We start from the raw sequence: 18,559 nt of genomic DNA, 5'->3' as shown, positions 1-18,559 counted from the left end.
CCAATCATACTATTAACAGGTGGCTACAATCAAATGGGTAATTAGGCTTTTGGCTTGGATTTCGCTAACCTCTTCCAAATGTTGATTCAGTAGAGGTAAGTAGCGAGCGTGTGCGTAAAACAATAAAATCGTTCATACTAAATATTTTGGACTGATGTGTGATGCTAATGATTCTAATTTCACTAACGTAGATTCAGTAGACTAAGTAGTGGGCGCGAGCATAAAATTTTACATCGTTCATGACTTCGGTTCTAGCTTTGTTCGAATTTTAAAACGGTTCTGATTTTTGTCAAAAGTGTTTTCGCATAAAGCATCTTTCATTTTTTAATCTGATTTTTATTGTTGTATATTTACTTTCATCATACAGATGGCAGGTTGGAGACTGGTCAACTTGTACACGTCCATGTGCTGGAGGAACTCAGTACCGTCTGGTCTATTGTCAGCAAGTCATAGAGAATGGTGCTGTTGTTCTTGTTTCTGATGGAAAGTGCGAACAAGAGGATGGTCCAAAACCAGATTTCACTCAGGATTGTAATGAAGATGTAGAATGCCCAAAATGGCAAGAAGGACCATGGTCACCTGTAAGAAGTGTTTTTTTTTTTTTTTTTTGTGTGCTAATTACTAGGTGAATTTCTTGTATTTTTCATTGAAGGTGATGGAGCAGTAATTGTTTTTCATCACAGGTGACCTTGTGTAAACTCTCAACTTTTCCAACCAAAAGACATAAATAAAAAAGCTTTCCATCTGAAAGACTGTATTATATTCACAAATTACTGTTATACAAGGTCATCACAAAAAAGAACATTTCAAACTTTTAACTCTTTGAATACAAATGAAAAACAGAATTTTGGGAAAAGTTTGAGAAATTCTTAGCATTTAATGCAATATCTTAAAAGACCTTAATGGTATTATAGTAAAATAGTAATCAGATTCCATCAACACATAGTGGAGTATGTCTAAGTGATTGCTTAGATATAGATGCTGCAGAGACTTTCTTGTATACACCTTGCCTCATGAGTTTAGTATTTAGTAGTGGCAAATGATGTAAGAAAGCAAGCTTATACTTATACAGCATCAGCAAAAATCACTTCCTATATCACCTGTCCATCCCTTCTACCACTTTACTAGTTCTTGAATTTATTCAAAGTACCAACTTCCACAACACCAGATGGAAGTTTGTTCCAACAATTAACCACCTGCTGGCCAAAGGCAGACTTCCACACATCTATTTCACAATCACCATTCTTCCTCAGTTTTAATTTATGCCTTCCCATATGTGTGGTCTAAGCAAGAGGAAGAATGCCATCAGAATTTAGCATACTTAATCCATTCAAAGTCTTAAAACACCTCAGTAAGCTCTCCTTGAAGGTGCTTAATCTCCAGACAGCAATTTGCAAAACTGAAGCCTTTCCTGGGAAGAATACTCTTTTGTTATCCTTACTCTTATTGCTGTTCTCTGTATTCCAACAGATCCGCATCATTCCTAAAATTCCTTGTGCTCAGGGGAGGTCCCCATGGACTGAAGATGTGCACATGTGTCTCAATTCACAAAGGAAGATCTAAGAGTGACACAAGTAATTACAGACCTGTTAGTCTAACTTCTTTTCCATGGAAAATAATGGAGTCACTGGCTAAGGAAGCGATACAAGATCATCTAGACAAGGCTGCTGCAGATATAGTTATTATTATTATTATTATTATTAGCCATATGGTGCAAGGAAGCCTGAGGCGTATGCTGCACCAGCCACAAAAAAAATTTGAGTACCCTGAGAGAGAGAGAGAGAGCAGGGAATCACCAAAAGAGAGAAGAAGAATGATGATATCCAGCTCAGGACCCGACCTGTTAGTCTAACTTCTTTTCCATGGAAAATAATGGAGTCGCTGGCTAAGGAAGCGATACAACATCATCTAGACAAGGCTGCTGCAGATATAGTTATTATTATTATTATTATTATTATTATTATTATTAGCCATATGGTGCAAGGAAGCCTGAGGCGTATGCTGCACTAGCCAAAAAAAAATTTGAGTACCCTGAGAGAGAGAGGAGAGAGAGAGAGAGAGCAGGGAATCACCAAAAGAGAGAAGAAGAATGATGATATCCAGCTCAGGACACGGGTGTGCCAAGCCCATGCTCACTAGATGTGCGACCCTGGGGTTAAATTTGAGACACAGCATGGGTTTGTTAAGGGAAAGTCTTGTCTGACAAAATTTATTGGATACTCTGACCTAGTCACAAAAGAATTGAATGCAAAGGATAATTTTGATATCATATACTTGGATTTTAGGAAAGCTTTTCATACTGTAGCACATGGAAGACTACTGTACAAATTGGAGCAGTATGGCATTAAGGGCAAGTTGCTACAATAGATAAAAGGATGGTTCAGTGGGAGAAGAGAGTGGTTATCAATGGACACTGCTCTTCATGGACTAATGTTATTAGTGGAGTCCCCAGGGTTCAGTTTTGGGCCCATTGTTGTTTTCGGTATTTATCAATGATATTGATGAAGGTATATCAGGCTTAATGACTAAGTTTTCAGATGATACGAAGGTTGGTTGGGTTGTTAATGACAGTAATGATAGTACGCTACTGCAACAGTATCTGGAAAAGTAGAGCAGATGGGCTGAGATGTGGCAACTGAAGTTTAACATTCACAAATGTAAAGTACTGCATATGGGTAGCAGTAACCCCAGAGTAATGTATCAACTGGGTTGTACTAGACTCAGGGTAGTGGAGAATGAAAAGAACCTGGGAGTAATTGTGTGCAGTCAGATATGAAGTTTTCTGAGCAGTTCCAAAATTCTCCACGAGTAGCCCATGGTGTCTTGTCAATGACATACAGAAATTTTGCTATTGGAGATAAGGAAGTGATTGTCCCCTTGTATAAGCCAATTGTCATGCCACACCTTGAATACTGTATACAAGTCTGCAGACCTCATTTTAGGAAAGATGTAGAGCTGTTCTAACGAGTACAGAGAAGGGCAACGAGATTGGCGAGGGGAACAAAGGGATAGTGTTACCAAGAAAGGCTTAAGTTTTGCAAATTGCAGCTTCTCGAGACTAGGCACCTGAAAGGTGATCTAATTGAGGTGTAGAAGGCCTTGAATGGATTGAGCAAGCTCAATGCTAAGGATTCTTCCTCTTGCTCAGATTACTCACCTTAGGGGGCATAAATCCAAATTGAGGAAAGACAATCACCAATCTTGTTGCTCTTCTCTATACTCATTCTAGCAACTCTACATCCTTCCTAAAATGATACCTCCAGACCTGTATGCAGTACTCAAGGTGTGGCTTGACCATTGTCTTATATAAAGGTATAATCACCTCCTTGTCTCTGCTAGCAAAATCCCTCTATATCATTGACAAAACTCCATGACCTGCTCTGGCAGTACGTCTGCACTGCTCAGAGAACCTCATATCTGACTGCACAATTAACCCTAGGTCTTTTTCATTCTCCACCTCCCTGAGTGTAGTGTCACACAGTTGGTACATTTCTCTTGGGTTACTGCTATCCATGTGCAGTACTTTGCATTTTTTGTCAATGTTAAACTTCAGTTGCCACTTATCAGCCCATCTGCCTAACTTTTCCAAATCCTGTTAGAGTAGCATACTGTCTTTACTGTCATTAACAACCCTGCCAACCTTTCTATCATCTGAAAACTTGGCCTGATATACCTTCATCTATATCATTGATAAATATACAAAACAGTGATTGGTCCAGCACCGAATCCTGGGATACTCCACTAATAACATTAGTCCACATAGAGTCCATTTATTACCATCTCTGCCATCTCCCATTCAACCATCCCTTTATCCATTGCAGCAACTTGCACTTAATGCCATACTGCTCCAATTTGTACAGCAGTCTTCCATGTGTAGCAGTATCAGAAGCTTTCCTGAAATCCAAGTATATGATATCAAAATTATTTTTTTGCATCCAGTGCCTTTGTGATCACATTATAGTATCCCATCAAATTGGTCAGACAAGACTGCCCCTTAACAGACCCATGCTGAGTCTGAACTATTACTGCTGTCTTGTCTAGATGATTCTGTATCACCTCTTTAACCAGTGACTCCATAATTTTCCCCCAGAAGAGAAGTTAAACTAGCAGGTCTATAATTATTTGTGTCCTTTGTGAATTGGGGATACATTTGCACATCTCCAGTACATGGGGACCTCCCCTGACTCTAAGGATGCTCTCATAATTATGGCTAAGGGTTTGCTTACTTCCCTTGTTGCCTCCTTCAATATAACTGGATAGATTCCATCTACCCGAGGTGCCTTTTTTATGTTTAACTTCAACTATTTCTCCTCCACTTTGCTCTCATTTATTACAAAATCACTTAGTTCCCTGTTAGAGTTTGGTAAACTTCTGGCATTCCCCTCCTTGAATAACTCCTCATATGTGAATATAGATGCAAAATACTCATTCAATTTATCAGCTACTTGAGCAGAATCATCAATAGTCAAACTATTTATGCTAAGGGAACCAATCTGATTCATCCCCTTCCTTCTAGACTGTACATAAGTAAAGAACTCTGCTGTTTTCTTTGCATCCTTTGCCAAAGATTTCTCGTAATCTGCCTTTGAGTGCTTAACCTCCTTTGTGACTTGATTACAGACCAGCTTGTAATCAGTGTTGCCTGATAATTTACATGCATCCCTTGCATTTATCTTCTCTGCCATTAGCCTCATTAATTCATCTAACATCTATTTATTCCTGAACCTTGAAAAGTATTTCTTAGTGGTATGAAAAACCTAGTAACCTCCAATATTAAGTCCCTAAAGTCTTCTCAATTAGAATTCACCATTGCTAACATCATCAGTTGATCCCACTGTAGAGAATTTAAAAACTGTCTGAGACCACTGTAGTCACCTTTACGAAAACAAAATCCCTTCCCTTTACCCTTGATGGTAGTTACATCTTTAAGTAAATCCCACATCAGTACACTGTGATCACTGACATCTAGTGGGTCCTTTATCTGCAAATTCTTAATGCATGAATAATCAGTGCTGATAATCAGATCAAGAGTATTATTCCCACTGGTTGTCCCTCGAACATGTTGCTATAGAAAACAATCCCTCAATAAATCCACAAAAGTCTTGTTAGCTTGCGAGTGACCAACCCATAAGTTCCAGTCAATATCTGGAAAGTTAAAATCCCCCATTACAAGACATTCTGATTTACTGGCCCATTCTATTTGTCTGCACAACTGTTCATTGTACTCATCAAAGTCATTAGGCCTATAACACACTCCTACTCTCAATTTCCCTTTCCCAGAGTTTATGTCACACCAAACTGACTCAACATTGCACTGTCCACCCATGTCAACTGGATGCATTTCCTTAGATTTTATGTGTTTTTTAACTAACACCATAACCCCTCTTCCCTTCCTATCCTGTCTGTCCTTTCTGTACACATTGTACTCCCCAAATTCCAATTCTGCACTGCTTATATCTGTGTGACACCGTGTCTCTAATATCCCAACAATATCTGCCTTTGACACCTTGATCTGCACTTCAAATTCATCAAATTTATTTACTATATTTCTAGCATTGGTGTACACGGAAGTATACATGCACCTTTTCTTACTCTTAGTTACCCTAACACAGCCCATGTGTTTACTTTTTCCATGATGACTCCCAGCAGCTCTTGAAATCCCCACCCAGCAACCTGCTCTAGGCTGCTGCTCATTCCAAGAGAAGCAGTGCAAGAATCACTTTTGCCTCTGCCTGTGGCCACTGTTGTCCTTTTAGTCTGTGTATCCCCCTAGCTAGCAGTTTTCCGATCCACCTAACACTGCCTCGATAGCATCAGCAAATCTTCTTGCACCCTTTCTATTTAAGTGCACCCCATCACTGTAGAAACAGTGTCTCCTCTCAACAAGCACAGACCAGGCTGAAAGAAATTCTACCCCATGAGCCTTGCACAATCTCTACAGGGCCGAATTGATCGATAAGGCTCTCATCCTATACTCCCTCCTATCGTGTCTGGGCAGAATTGCAGACACTTTCACATTCAACCCTAACTCACAACGTTTTTTAAACTTTGACCTGTACTTGTTGAGTAAATCTGCAGATCTCTTACTCTTAAGGTTATTAGTGCCAACGTATACAACAATATCACCTTTTGTGCCATTAAAAGATGATATTTGCCCTACCACATCATCAACTTTTGCCCCTGGCAGACATACCCTGGTCCTGTTCCACCGATCCTTTTTGCATAATATATTCCCTGTCTCCCTGACAATAGAGTTACCAACAATAACTGGTTCCTGTGGGACCAGTGCATTCTGCCTTGGAGGTTTCCACTGTTTTGCATGATATGCAGGCTGACTTCTGGCATTGAGTTGGGCAGCTGAGAGCTTGATGGGCCCCCCATATTAATTTCTTTGAAAAATGTCTGTATATCATTGACAAAACTCCATGAGTTATCATAGCAGCTCATCTACACTGCTCAAAAGACTTGATGTCTGACTGCACACTTATCCCAGGTCTTTTTCATTCTTTACTACCCTTGTTTTGGTAGCACATAGTTGTTATGTTATTCTGTGGTTACTGATATCCATATGCAGTACCTTGCATTTGCTAATATTAAAATTTAATTGCCAATTTTCAGTCCATCTGATTTTTCTAGATCTTGTTGCAGTAGCATATCCTGATTACTATCATTAACCATCCTACCAACTTTCATATTACCTGCAAATTTAGACCTTAAGCTTGTTATGTCTTCATGAGTATCATTAATACAGAAAACAAAAACAGGCTCAGCATTGAACCCTGAAACTCCACTAATGACAGCAGTCTAAAAAGAGTAGGGCCACTCTTTTTGATAACCACACCTTTTTTTTTTTCTCACACTCAACATCTTTTTATCCATTTTAGTATCTTGCCCCTAGTGCTAGATTGCTCTAATTTTAAAGCAATCTTTTATGTGGAATAGTGTCAAATACTTTTTGAAATCTAAGTATATAATATCAAAATTATTCTTTGCATCCCGTTCCTTTGTTACTGCATCTTAGTATCGAATCTGATTGAACTGATAAGGTCGCCCCTTAAAAAATCTAGAGACAGAGTTGCATTGAAAAATTAAATTATTAAATTAATAAAGAAATAATACACTACCTAAGTTAAAAATAAACAAGTCTTTCTGTACAGATTTATTAAATTTACAGTAGAGCAGTCAATAAGAAAATATCCTTAAAAATAATCCCTTCCAGCTACTACACTGCTGTATAATCTGTTCACTAGTTCTGGTGAGTAAGGGAGTGAATATGAAAGAGGATGCTCCATGTTTCCCTTAATATTTCTGGACAACAAGTGAACAGTGCAAAGGGGCATGATTGTGAAGCAAATTTGGTTCTTATCTCACTACAGATAGGCAACCTTCGTTTGACTGTATCATGAAGTCAGTGTAGAATGCTGATGTAAGTGTCTTGTGAAGTTTAACAAAACAATTTGATGTTTATCTGCTTCCAGGTCTGATGCATTTTTTCAGTGACAAATTCCCAAAAGTGCAGTGTAACAGCACACACCGAGTATGTGTAACTAATTGATATCATACATCTGTTTTCTGGAAAAAAAAAAAAAAAAAAAAATCCCAGATCTGCAGTAAACAAGTCTCTTCATGTTGTGCCACTACCCGAATTTACACATTTACAACTGTTGCCATTGCAGACCACTGTTAAACTTTTCATTTATTTTTATATAACTAGCTGTAGATATTACAAATACATATTCCTATGCAAAGGAATTTGACTAAAGTATTAAATGGAATAAGGTAAAATACATACTAAATGAAGCTGCTAAAGCCATCTGATGACCTATCACATATTTGCCATTAACCTATACATGAATTTTTGCCTTTCACATTTAGCAATGCATTTTTGAGCAAATTAAAAAGAATTTTTTAAATTAAAATACTATAATTTGTGACAATAGCTAAAGCCATTGTTATGGTGTATGAGAAAAGTGAAATGAGTTTGTGTTTTATTTTCTTGACATTCGCAATGCTTTTAACTTATTCCCACATTAAAAATCCAGTAATGCGAGTTAAGGACTTCTTAGAAAACATTTTGTTGGTTCAGAAACCTAGCAGTCAGAGTGCTGTAAACCAGATGATTGAAATTTTTGAAGGGGTCCCAAATAATTGAAAAACAATCCTTTGTGCATTTTTCTCTCTGTTATTCTCTGTTTATCTATTATTAAGAGAAACAATGTGACCATAATTGGATGGTGCCTCCAGCAGTGGTCACTTTTAGCCAAAAAAAAGGTCCAATCACATGGTCATGTGCAGCAAACTACTAGATGGGATGTTGCAATTGTGCCCAGAACTTCATCTTGCTTCCTACATTCTGTAGTTATGGTGATTGATGTTACTGTTAATGTGAAATATAGTTTCATTGTGGTGGGAGGGTTATTAACCTCTTAAAGTTATTTAGCTTATTGCCAACATGATGATATCTGCAGCAGGTAATAAGTCTGAAGATTGACTCAACTAATCACACTCTGTGAAAGACCTGAAGCTAATATCAATAATCCCAAAAAACACACAGGTCAGGATTGTCTGCACTGAATTGCTATTTCTTGCTTCATCTTGCTTCCTACATTCTGTAGTTATGGTGATTGATATTACTGTTAATGTGAAATATAGTTTCATTGTGGTGGGAGGGTTATTAACCTCTTAAACTTATTTAGCTTATTGCCAACATGATGATAGCTGCAGCAAGTAATAAGTCTGAAGATTGACTCAACTAATCACACTCTGTGAAAGACCTGAAGCTAATATCAATAATCCCAAAAAACACACAGGTCAGGATTGTCTGCACTGAATTGCTAATTTTTTGCTCGCAGTAACTTTATTACAGATTAATTTATACTTGTCATATTGTTGTGTCTTTGGATTATATTCATCCATGCAACTTTCCTTTCTCTTACTAATCTCATCAGTTCATTCATTCGTCATTCCTTTTGGTCTAGGCGCCTCCATAGCCAGGTGGGCAGGAGCAGCAGTGCGTAGCACACGCTTCTTGATTAGACTGGGGTTCAAGCCCGTGACCACCAAATACAGAGAATGCAGAAAGCTCAGGGAATGACCACCGCATATCCCCAGAGCAATATGGCCTTAGTTGCTAATGCTCCTAAAAACCAAATAACAACAACAACCTTTTGGTCTAGGCATGATTAACTTCCAAAATTATTATTATTTTTTTTTTTTTTTGAGCGATTCTCTTTTAGCATTTGCACTTGTTAGATTCACTAACTGTTCCCATTGAGTAGAAGTCAAATACTACTCAAGGCCATCGTAATTGTCCTTGTGAAAATTAAAATTCTTTCCCTTATTCTTGAAAGCAGTTATCTCTTTAGGAATGTCCCAAATTAATACCCCTTAATGTGGGCATCTGTATATGGTAAAGAGACCTCCCAGTGATGCTGTTGGTCATCCAGATTAGCATCACTGGGATTCAGTGCCATAGCTTAGGTTCCAAGCACCAAGGAATCCAGTGTGTTTGCCACACAAGGCAGCCTGTGGAAACTTGGAAAGGGGGAGATTATGATGGTTGAGGGAGCCCAGCTTCAACACACCAGTTTGATCCACTGCTTTGACTAGATGGATGGTCCTGAAATAGCTCATCCAGGATCAGTTGGCTAGTGGGCTCTCCTGAAAGGTTCAACAGTATTAATGCTATGCTCCTATCCTCACAGTCTGAAGATAGAATTCATACTGGTGGCAGTGTAAGTATGGTGCCTGGGTAGTCCTGGTATCCTGCTTCCAAGCATATTTATTGCTTACCAGTTAGTGGGTATCCTGTATGGGCTCCATGGTGGGTGGGGAGTCCAGGCACTGAACTAAATTAAAATTCTCACGAATCCTGATAATGTAAGTTCTTTTGAGAGCCCCAGCATGGTCCTTATCTGAAAACCATGATTTTGAGTCTGACATCACTGCTGCAAAGAGATCCAAAACAGAAGTACATAATCAGAAGCTATACCTAAGATTCTGATTATGCATTCCAACACCAAGAAACCTATTGGAAAGATAGCCCATTTTTCATGTAGAAGGCTTTAGAGGGATCGGCAGGTTCTCCCAAGTCAGTTAAGAGGCTTTGTTCTGGAGACCTCTTAATCCAAACAAAAAATGAAAGGCACTCAAAGCAGCTTCTCCAAGCAATTATTATTGGAGTATCAATCACTGCAACACCACACAAACACTCAATTCATTATGAGGCATCATTTCAGAGTGAGACCTCCTCATCTTAGAGGAGGAAATCTGTGCTGAACTAAATTTTCAGGGTGTAATAGCAACCTATAGAATATTTGTCCACAGGGATAATAATCTAGTTCCAATTCCAACAAGAAACATCATCTTTACCTTTAACTCTCCAACATCGCCTAACTCCATCACAGCCAGCAGTATTCATTGTACAGTAAGGCTGTACATACCAAATCCAATGTGTTTTAAATGTCAGAAATATGAACATTCAGATATGGCTTATCAAGGAATACTGTGCTCCATCCAGTGCTAAATAACAAAAAAGTAAGATATGTTCAATGATGAAACAAAGCTGTCAACTACCAAGGTAGGAACCCAACATACTCCCAAGCATGTCAAAGATGGAAAGAGGAAAAGCAAATCCAGAGGTATAAAGCAGAGTTTAACATCATACAAGAAGCAAGAAAAGTGGTGAAGCCAGTAACTACCAAGAAACCTATGTACATTCAGAAGGTTGCAGAAAAGCATTAGATTGGAACACATGTGTCCCAAAAGTCTTTCAACCCCATTGCATGCTTTGAGGCTGAAAGGCTCACATTGAGTGCCAAGAAACCTGTACAAAAATCTGGACATGGGCCAATATCCATACTTCTTCAAGAAAGATAAGGCAAAGCCAGAATAAACAAAAGACACCAGCCCCTCAAAACCCAAATGACAGCTCCACCAAACTGAAATAATGGCTGAGTTCATTCAGTGGAATTGTCTCAGACTTCACTAGAATTTTGACAAGAGAAAACCCAACCCTCAATCCCAATTGTCTTTCAGGAATGTAGGAGAATGGGAGACAGAAGGGACACCCCTCCATAGAGGTAACCCACCCTCTACAGGGGAGACTGTTAAGAACAGCAGAAGTGATATGTTGGAATGGGAGGTGGGGGGGGATGAACAGTGCCTTGAGATAGGTGGATTAAATTCATAGGGCCAGAATACCCTAAGTGCGTGTCTTTGGCCAGGAGACCTCCCATATTGATCAGCCAACTGAAACCAGCATCAGTATTCTACACCATGCTACCTAAGGAAAGGAAACAGCATGGCATTAGCAAGGCAGAGGGTAGGTTACCCCCACTACAGTCAAGTTAAGGAGCCACCAAACAAACAGAACACAACTTTTTTCTTTCAGGCAAGTTAAACATTCACTCACTGATTTGCCCTTTTTCTTGAACACAGATCACCAACAGCCCTGAATATGATCAATGCTTAACTGACACTTTTTTTTTTTTTTTTTTATGAGACAGAACACGGGCACTCATTTGGTCACTGCACAGTTACATGTCTTAACCTGTAATTACCATGTTATAGTTTCTTTTTGTATATAGTTGGACTTCCATATAACGAAATAGATCATTAATTTTAAAACAATTTGTTGTACAGAAATTTCATTATAAAGAAATATGACCTTTTCAACAATGTATAAGGCAATGGTCAGACCACACCTTGAGTACTGTATACATGTCTGGAGGCCTCATTTTAAGAAGGATGTAGAGCTGTTGGAAAGAGTACAGAGAAGGGCAACTTAGTGAATGAAACAAAGGGTTGCTCTTACGAAGAAAGGCTTAAGTTTTGCAAATTACATTGTCTGGAGACTAGGCACCTGCGAGGTGATCTGATTGAGGTGTATAAAGCCTTGAATGGTTTGAGCATGCTCAGTGCTGATGGGATTCTTCCTCTTGCTCAGAATAATCACCTGAGAGGGCATAAATTCAAATTGAGGAAAGATGGTTGTAGGATAGATGTGCGGAAGTTTGCCTTTAGCCAGTGTGTGTGGTTGATTGCTGGAACAAACTTCCACCTGTCGTTGTAGAAGTTGATAGCTTAAATAGATTCAAGGCAGAACTTGACAAACATTTGGAGCAAGGGAATGGGTAATAATGAAAAATACTGTAATTCAGCATTCAGAAATACTGAATTACAGCATTCAGAAAATATGGGAAATAAGTGGAAATGAATAAATTTTCTAACATTTAAAACAATTAATTTATTAAATACACACATATTAAAAAATGATAATTCCATGATGCACATAATATATTAGTACACTTTTAAGAATTACGTCGTAAAATATTTGGTTATTTTTTGTTGTACACTGGGTTTACTGTACATCGTTCATAAAAATGTCCGTTTAAGCACTCAAATATATTTTCTGGCACATTTTCTTTACACTGAAGGCCGTGATGCAAAGTTTCAAATGCTGCCAACATTTCATGTTTAGAAGGTTTAATATTGTTGCCCTCATTGCCTTCATTTTCATCCAATTCATCATTGATATTGTCACTAGTTCTTTGAAAACTCTCCAAAATGTTGGAGTCACTTGGATATTCAGCTATTATGACATCATTATCAACTCCTAAAAATCCTTCAAGAATAATTTCTCCACTAATCAAACCTCTCGCTTGGATTTTCTTCCCAAGGTTTCTCTATGTCTTGTAGCAGTTCATCCCTCTCATTGGTGTTAATTGGCGTTTTAGCAAAACCTGCTTTTGTGAACCAATTCTTAATCATTATTTCCATTACATCTTGACTCCATACTTTTACCAACTCTGTTATGCACATCTGCAAATCTATAACAGAATCTATTGGTGGTTGGTTTCTATTCTCAGTATAATTTTTTTCAGTATGTGCCTTCGGTAGTGCATTTCAAATTCTTGATAATGCCTTGGTCCATTGCCTGCAGTTTAGATTAGGTATTTGGAGGGAAGAAAACAAGCTTCACAATTGTAAGTTTCAAAATTACCCAGTGAAGATGGGCAGAGCAGTTGTCAACAATCAAAGCGATTTTTCTGTTTTCTTTCGTCATCTTTCAATCAAAATTTAAAATCTGAGGTTCAGAAATTTCACTTGTCATCCAAGCTTAGTTTTTCATTACAATTCATATTTGCACCAACCAAGACTGTATTTCTCTCCATACTACTTTTTACCACCTACACATTTATCACCAAACATTTAAAATAGATGCTTCATCAGCGTTGAATATGTCTTTGGGCTCATAGTCCTCCATAATTTTTTTCAAAACTGTTTCTTTCCCATGGGTACAGCCTTCTTCAATTACAACCCCACTTTCACCAGAAATAACTTTTTCAAATTAGCTATGGCACTTTTTAAATTTCTGCAGCCAACCATAACTGGCTTGGAATGGTTTATGCCCCAGAAAAGATGCATGATCCATAGCCTTTTCTTTTATTAATCGCCCTGATATCAGCATGTTTTGGTCTTGAATCAACGTCACCCACTTAAAAACGGCTTCATCTACATCTTCATACAGGCATAATTTCGCACGCTGCCGACTAGGTCATGTTTCCTCAAACAGTTTGAGAATCAAAACATGGTCTTTCAGAATAGTTGACACACTACTGGCAGGGTATCCCTGCCAGTAGTTGCCAGTAGTGTGTCAACTATAAATTTTAAAGCAATTTCCATTTTTTTTTTTTTAACGCCCCAATCTACACTATTAAGCACTTCGACTTTTTCCACTACACTCAAGGATTTCCTCTTAGACATTGTAAGATTACTTGCACAGCAGCTAAAACAAAACTGATTTAGGGACCACTTGTACCTACCATACAGAGACAGGTGAAATTTAGTGAAAGTGTGGATGATTCATTCACTCTCTCCTACTTCTGTAATAGGGTGCTTATAATAGAAAACACGATGACTAGAGCCAATTTCTGTGTTGGGAATATGCCTTAATCTTTGCCAATGACTGTGGATACATAGATAGCAGTTGACCAGCGTGACTTCTCGTTACATTAGCATTAGCAAGGGCACATGATACAAGAAAACAAACTTATATAGCATCAGTCAAAAAAAAAAAAAAAAAACATACACATTTCACCCATACACTCACTCCAAATGTTTGTCTAGTTCTGCCTTGAATCTGTTTAAGCTATAAATTTCTACAACAACAGATGGAAGTTTGTTCCAGCAATCAACCACCCGCTGGCTAAAGGCAAACTTCTGCACATCTGTCCTACAACTGTCTTTCCTCAATTTGAATTTATGCCCTCTCAGGCAATTATTCTGAGCAAGAGGAAGAATCCCATCAGCACTGAGCATGCTCAAACCATTCAAGGCTTCATACGCCTCAATCAGATCATCTCGCAGGTGCCTAGTCTCCAGACACTGTAATTTGCAAAACTTAAGCCTTTTTTCATAAGAGCAACCCTTTGTTCCATTCACTAATCTTGTTGCCATTCACTGTACTCGTTCCAACAGCTCTGCATCCTTCTTAAAATGAGGCCTCCAGATTTGTATACAGTACTCAAGGTGTGGCCTGACCATTGCTTTATACAAGGGGATAATCACCTCCTTTTCTCTGCTAGAAAAATTCCTGTGTATCATTGACAAGACACCATGAGTTACTCTTGCAGACCGTCTGCACTGCTCAGAAAACTTCATATCTGCCTGCACAATTACCCCCCCCCCCCCCCAGGTCCTTTTCACTCTCTATCACTGTCAGTGTAGTACCACACAGTCGATACATTACTCTGGGGTCACTGCTTCCAATATGCAGTACTTAACATTTGTCAATGCTAAACTTCAGTTGCCAACTCTCGGCCCATCTGCTCAACTTTTCTAGATCCTGTTGCAGCAGCGTACTGTCATTAGTGTCATTAACAACCCTGCCAACCTTCGTATCATCAGTGGACCCAACAGTGAACTCTGAGGGAATCCACTAATAACATTAGTCCACGAAGAGCAGTGTCCATTGATTACCACTCTCTGTCTTCTACCACTTAACCATCCCTTTATCCATAGCAGCAAATTTCCTCCAATGCCGCAGTGCTCCAATTTGTGCAGCAATCTTCCATGTGCAACAGTATCAAAAGCCTTTCTAAGATCCAAATATATGATATCAAAATTATTCCCTGCATCTAGTTGCTTTGTGACCACATCATAGAATCCAATCAAATTGGTCAGACAAGACATCCCCTTAACAAAACCGTGCTCTGTCCGAGCTATAACTGAAGTCTTGTCTAGATGATCCTGCAGTGCTTCTTTAACCAGTGCCTCCATTAATTTCCCAGGAACAGAAGTTAAAATAACAGGTCTATAATTACTTGTGTCACCCTTTGATCTTCCTCTGTGAATTGGGGTCACATTTAAACATCTCCATTCCATGGGTCCAAGGAAGCCCTCATAATTATGGCTAAGGGTTTGCTTACTTCCTTTGTTTGCTCCTTTAATATAACTGGATAGATCCCATCCACCCCAGGTGCTTTTCTTATGTTTATCTTCAACAATTTTCCCTCCACTTTCCTCTCAGTTATTACAAAATCATCTATCTCACTGCCAGAGTTTAGTTCACCTCTGGCATTCCCCTCCTTGAATAACTCCTCATGTGTGAATGTAGATGCAAAGTACTCATTTAATTTGGTAGCCACCTGAGCAGGATCATCAATAGTTGAACCATCGATATCCAGTGGACCAATCTGATTTATCCCCTTCCTTCTAGAGTTTACATAGCATTGGCATTAGCATTAGTAGAGGCATATGATGCAAGAAAGCAAGCTTATGCAGCATCAGCCAAAAAAAAAAAAAAAAAACTGCCACTTCACCCCTCCTTTCGTTCGAAATACCTGTCCAGCTGAGCCTTAAATTTATTTAGGCTATCAACTTCCACAACAAGGGATGAAAGTCTGTTCCACCAACCAACTACCCGCTGGCTAAAGGCAATTTTTCCGTACATCTATCCTACATCTGTCCTTCCTCAATTTGAATTTATGCCCTCTCAGGTGATTATTCTGAGCAAGAGGAGGAATCCCATCAGCATTGAGCATGCTCAAACCATTCAAGGCTTTATACACCTCTATCAGATCACCTCGGCGGTGTCTAGTCTCCAGACACTGTAATTTGCAAAACATAAGCCTTTCTTCCTAAGAGCAACCCTTTGTTCCATTCACTAATCTTGTTGCTATTGTCTGTACTTGTTCCAGCAGCTCTACATCCTTCTTGAAATGAGGCCTCCAGATCTGTATACAGTAGTCAAGGTGTTGCCTGACCATTGCCATATACAAGGGAATTATCACCTCCTTTTCCCTTCTAGAAAAATTTCTGTATATCATTGAGAAGACACCATGAGCTACTCTTGCAGCCCATCTGCACTGCTCAGAGAACTTCATATCTGCCTGCACAATTATCCTCAGGTCCTTTTCATTCTCTACCACTGTCAGTGTAGTACCACAGAGTTGATACGTTGCTCTGGGGTTGCTGTTTCCCATATGTAGTACTTTACATTTGTCAATGTTAAACTTCATTCGCCACCTCTCAGCCCATCTGCTTAACCTTTCCAGATCCTGTTGCAGCAGCATAGCGTCAGTAGTGTCCTTAACAACCCTGCCAACCTTTGTATCGTCTGCAAACTTGGACTTTAAGCTTGATATACCATCATCAATATTATTTATAAATACAGAAAACAATAATGGACCCAACACTGAACCCTGAGGGACTCCACTAATAACATTAGTCCACGATGAGCAGTGTCCATTGATTACCACTCTCTGTCTTCTCCCCCTCAACCACCTCTTTATCCATAGCAGCAATTTGCCTCCAGTACCACACTGCTCCAATTTGTGGAGCAGTCTTCCATGTGCAACAGTATCAAAAGCCTTTCTAAGATCCAAGTATATAATATCAAAGTTATTCCCTGCATCCAGTTCTTTTGTGACTGCATCATAGTATCCAATCAAATTGGTCAGGCAAGACTTCCCCTTAACAAAACCATGCTGTGTCCGAGCTATAACTGTAGTCTTGTCTAGATGATTCTGCAGTGCTTCTTTAATCAGTGCCTCCATTAATTTTCTTGAAAAAGAAGTTAAACTCACAGGTCTATAATTACTTGTGTCAGCCTTTGATCCTCCTTTGTGAATTGGGTCACATTTGCACATCTCCAATCTATGGGTACCTCCCCTGAGTCCAAGGAAGCTCTCATAATTATGGCTAAGGGTTTGCTTAATTCCTTTGCTGCCTCCTTTAATATAACTGGATAGGTCCCATCCACCCCAGAGCCTTTCTTGTGTTTATCTTCAACAATTTCTCCTCCACTTTACTCTCAGTTATTACAAGATTATCTAGCTTACTGCCAGAGTTGAATGCACCTCTGGCATTCCCCTCACTGAATAACTCATCATGTGTGAATGTCGATGCAAAATATTAATTTAATTTGTTAGCTACCTAAGCAGGATCATCAACAGTTGAACCATCGATATCATGTGACCAATCTGGTTCATCCCCTTCCTTCTAGAGTTTACATAAGTAAAGAACTCTTTGCTGTTTTTCTTTGCATCCTTTGCCAAAGATTTCTCATAATCTGCCTTTGCCTGCCTAACCTCCTTTGTGACTTGGTTACAGACCAGCTTATAGCTATCATAGGCTTCTGTGTCACGTGTTAATTTATATGTATCCCATGCATTTTTCTTCTCTGCCACGTGTTTCATTAGTTCATCTGAGATCCATTTGGGACTAAACCTTGAACAATATTTCTTAGTTGGTATGTAAAGCCTATTAGCTTCCAAGATAAGTTCTTTGAATGCTTCCCATTTTGAATTTTCTGTTGGTAACATCATCAGTTGTCCCACTGTGTAGAATTTAAATACTGTCTCAGACCATCGTAGTCGCCTTTACGAAAGCAATAACCCTTTCCTTTACCCCAATGGTAGTTATCTCTTTGAGTAAATCCCACTTCAGCACACTTTGATCAATGCCACCTAGTGGTTCATTTATCTGCAGATTCTTAATGCATGAAGAATCATTACTGATAATGAAATCAAGAGTATTACTCCCTCTAGTTGCCTCTCGAACATGCTGATGTAGAAAACAATCATCCAATAAATCCACAAAAGCCTTGATAGTGTGTGTGACCAACCCACAAATTCCAGTCAATATCTGGGAAATTAAAATCGCCCATTATAACACTAAAGAACCTTTAAATTATGACTAAACTACCATATAATTATATGGTAGTTTAGATATAAACTACCATAAAATTATAAGACTAAACTATGATAGGTAAAGAACCCTTTGCTGTTTTCCTTTGCACCCTTTGCCAAAGATTTCTCATAATCTGCCTTTGCCTGCCTAACCTCCTTTGTGACTTGGTTACAGACCAGCTTATATCTATCATAGGCTTCCATGTTACCCATTAATTTATATGTATCCCACGCATTTTTCTTCTCTGCCACATGTCTCATTAATTCATCTGACATCCATTTAGGCCTAAACTTTGAACAATATTTCTTAGTTAGTATGTAAAGCCTAGTAGTTTCCAAGATTAATTCTTTGAATGCTTCCCATT

At 38.8% G+C, this 18,559-nt stretch overlaps 1 protein-coding gene across 2 annotated transcripts in view; it reads left to right on the top strand.

Annotated features, from left to right (window-relative positions):
- Positions 1–18,559, top strand: part of LOC150077096 (papilin-like) — a 724,323-nt gene that overhangs the window by 341,828 nt on the left and 363,936 nt on the right. For both annotated transcript variants that reach the window (XM_090386252.1, XM_090386253.1), the window contains exon 12: positions 368–581. In XM_090386252.1, the coding sequence (XP_090242378.1) occupies positions 368–581 (214 nt within the window). The remainder of the gene's footprint in view (positions 1–367; positions 582–18,559) is intronic.

The sequence above is a fragment of the Mastigoproctus giganteus genome, chromosome 12 (assembly GCF_048544385.1).
Source record: "Mastigoproctus giganteus isolate SK-2022 chromosome 12, ASM4854438v1, whole genome shotgun sequence".
Lineage (NCBI taxonomy): Eukaryota > Metazoa > Arthropoda > Arachnida > Uropygi > Thelyphonidae > Mastigoproctus > Mastigoproctus giganteus.
The sequence above is the reverse complement of the archived record's forward strand: the minus strand, read 5'-3'. Positions and strand labels throughout refer to the sequence as shown.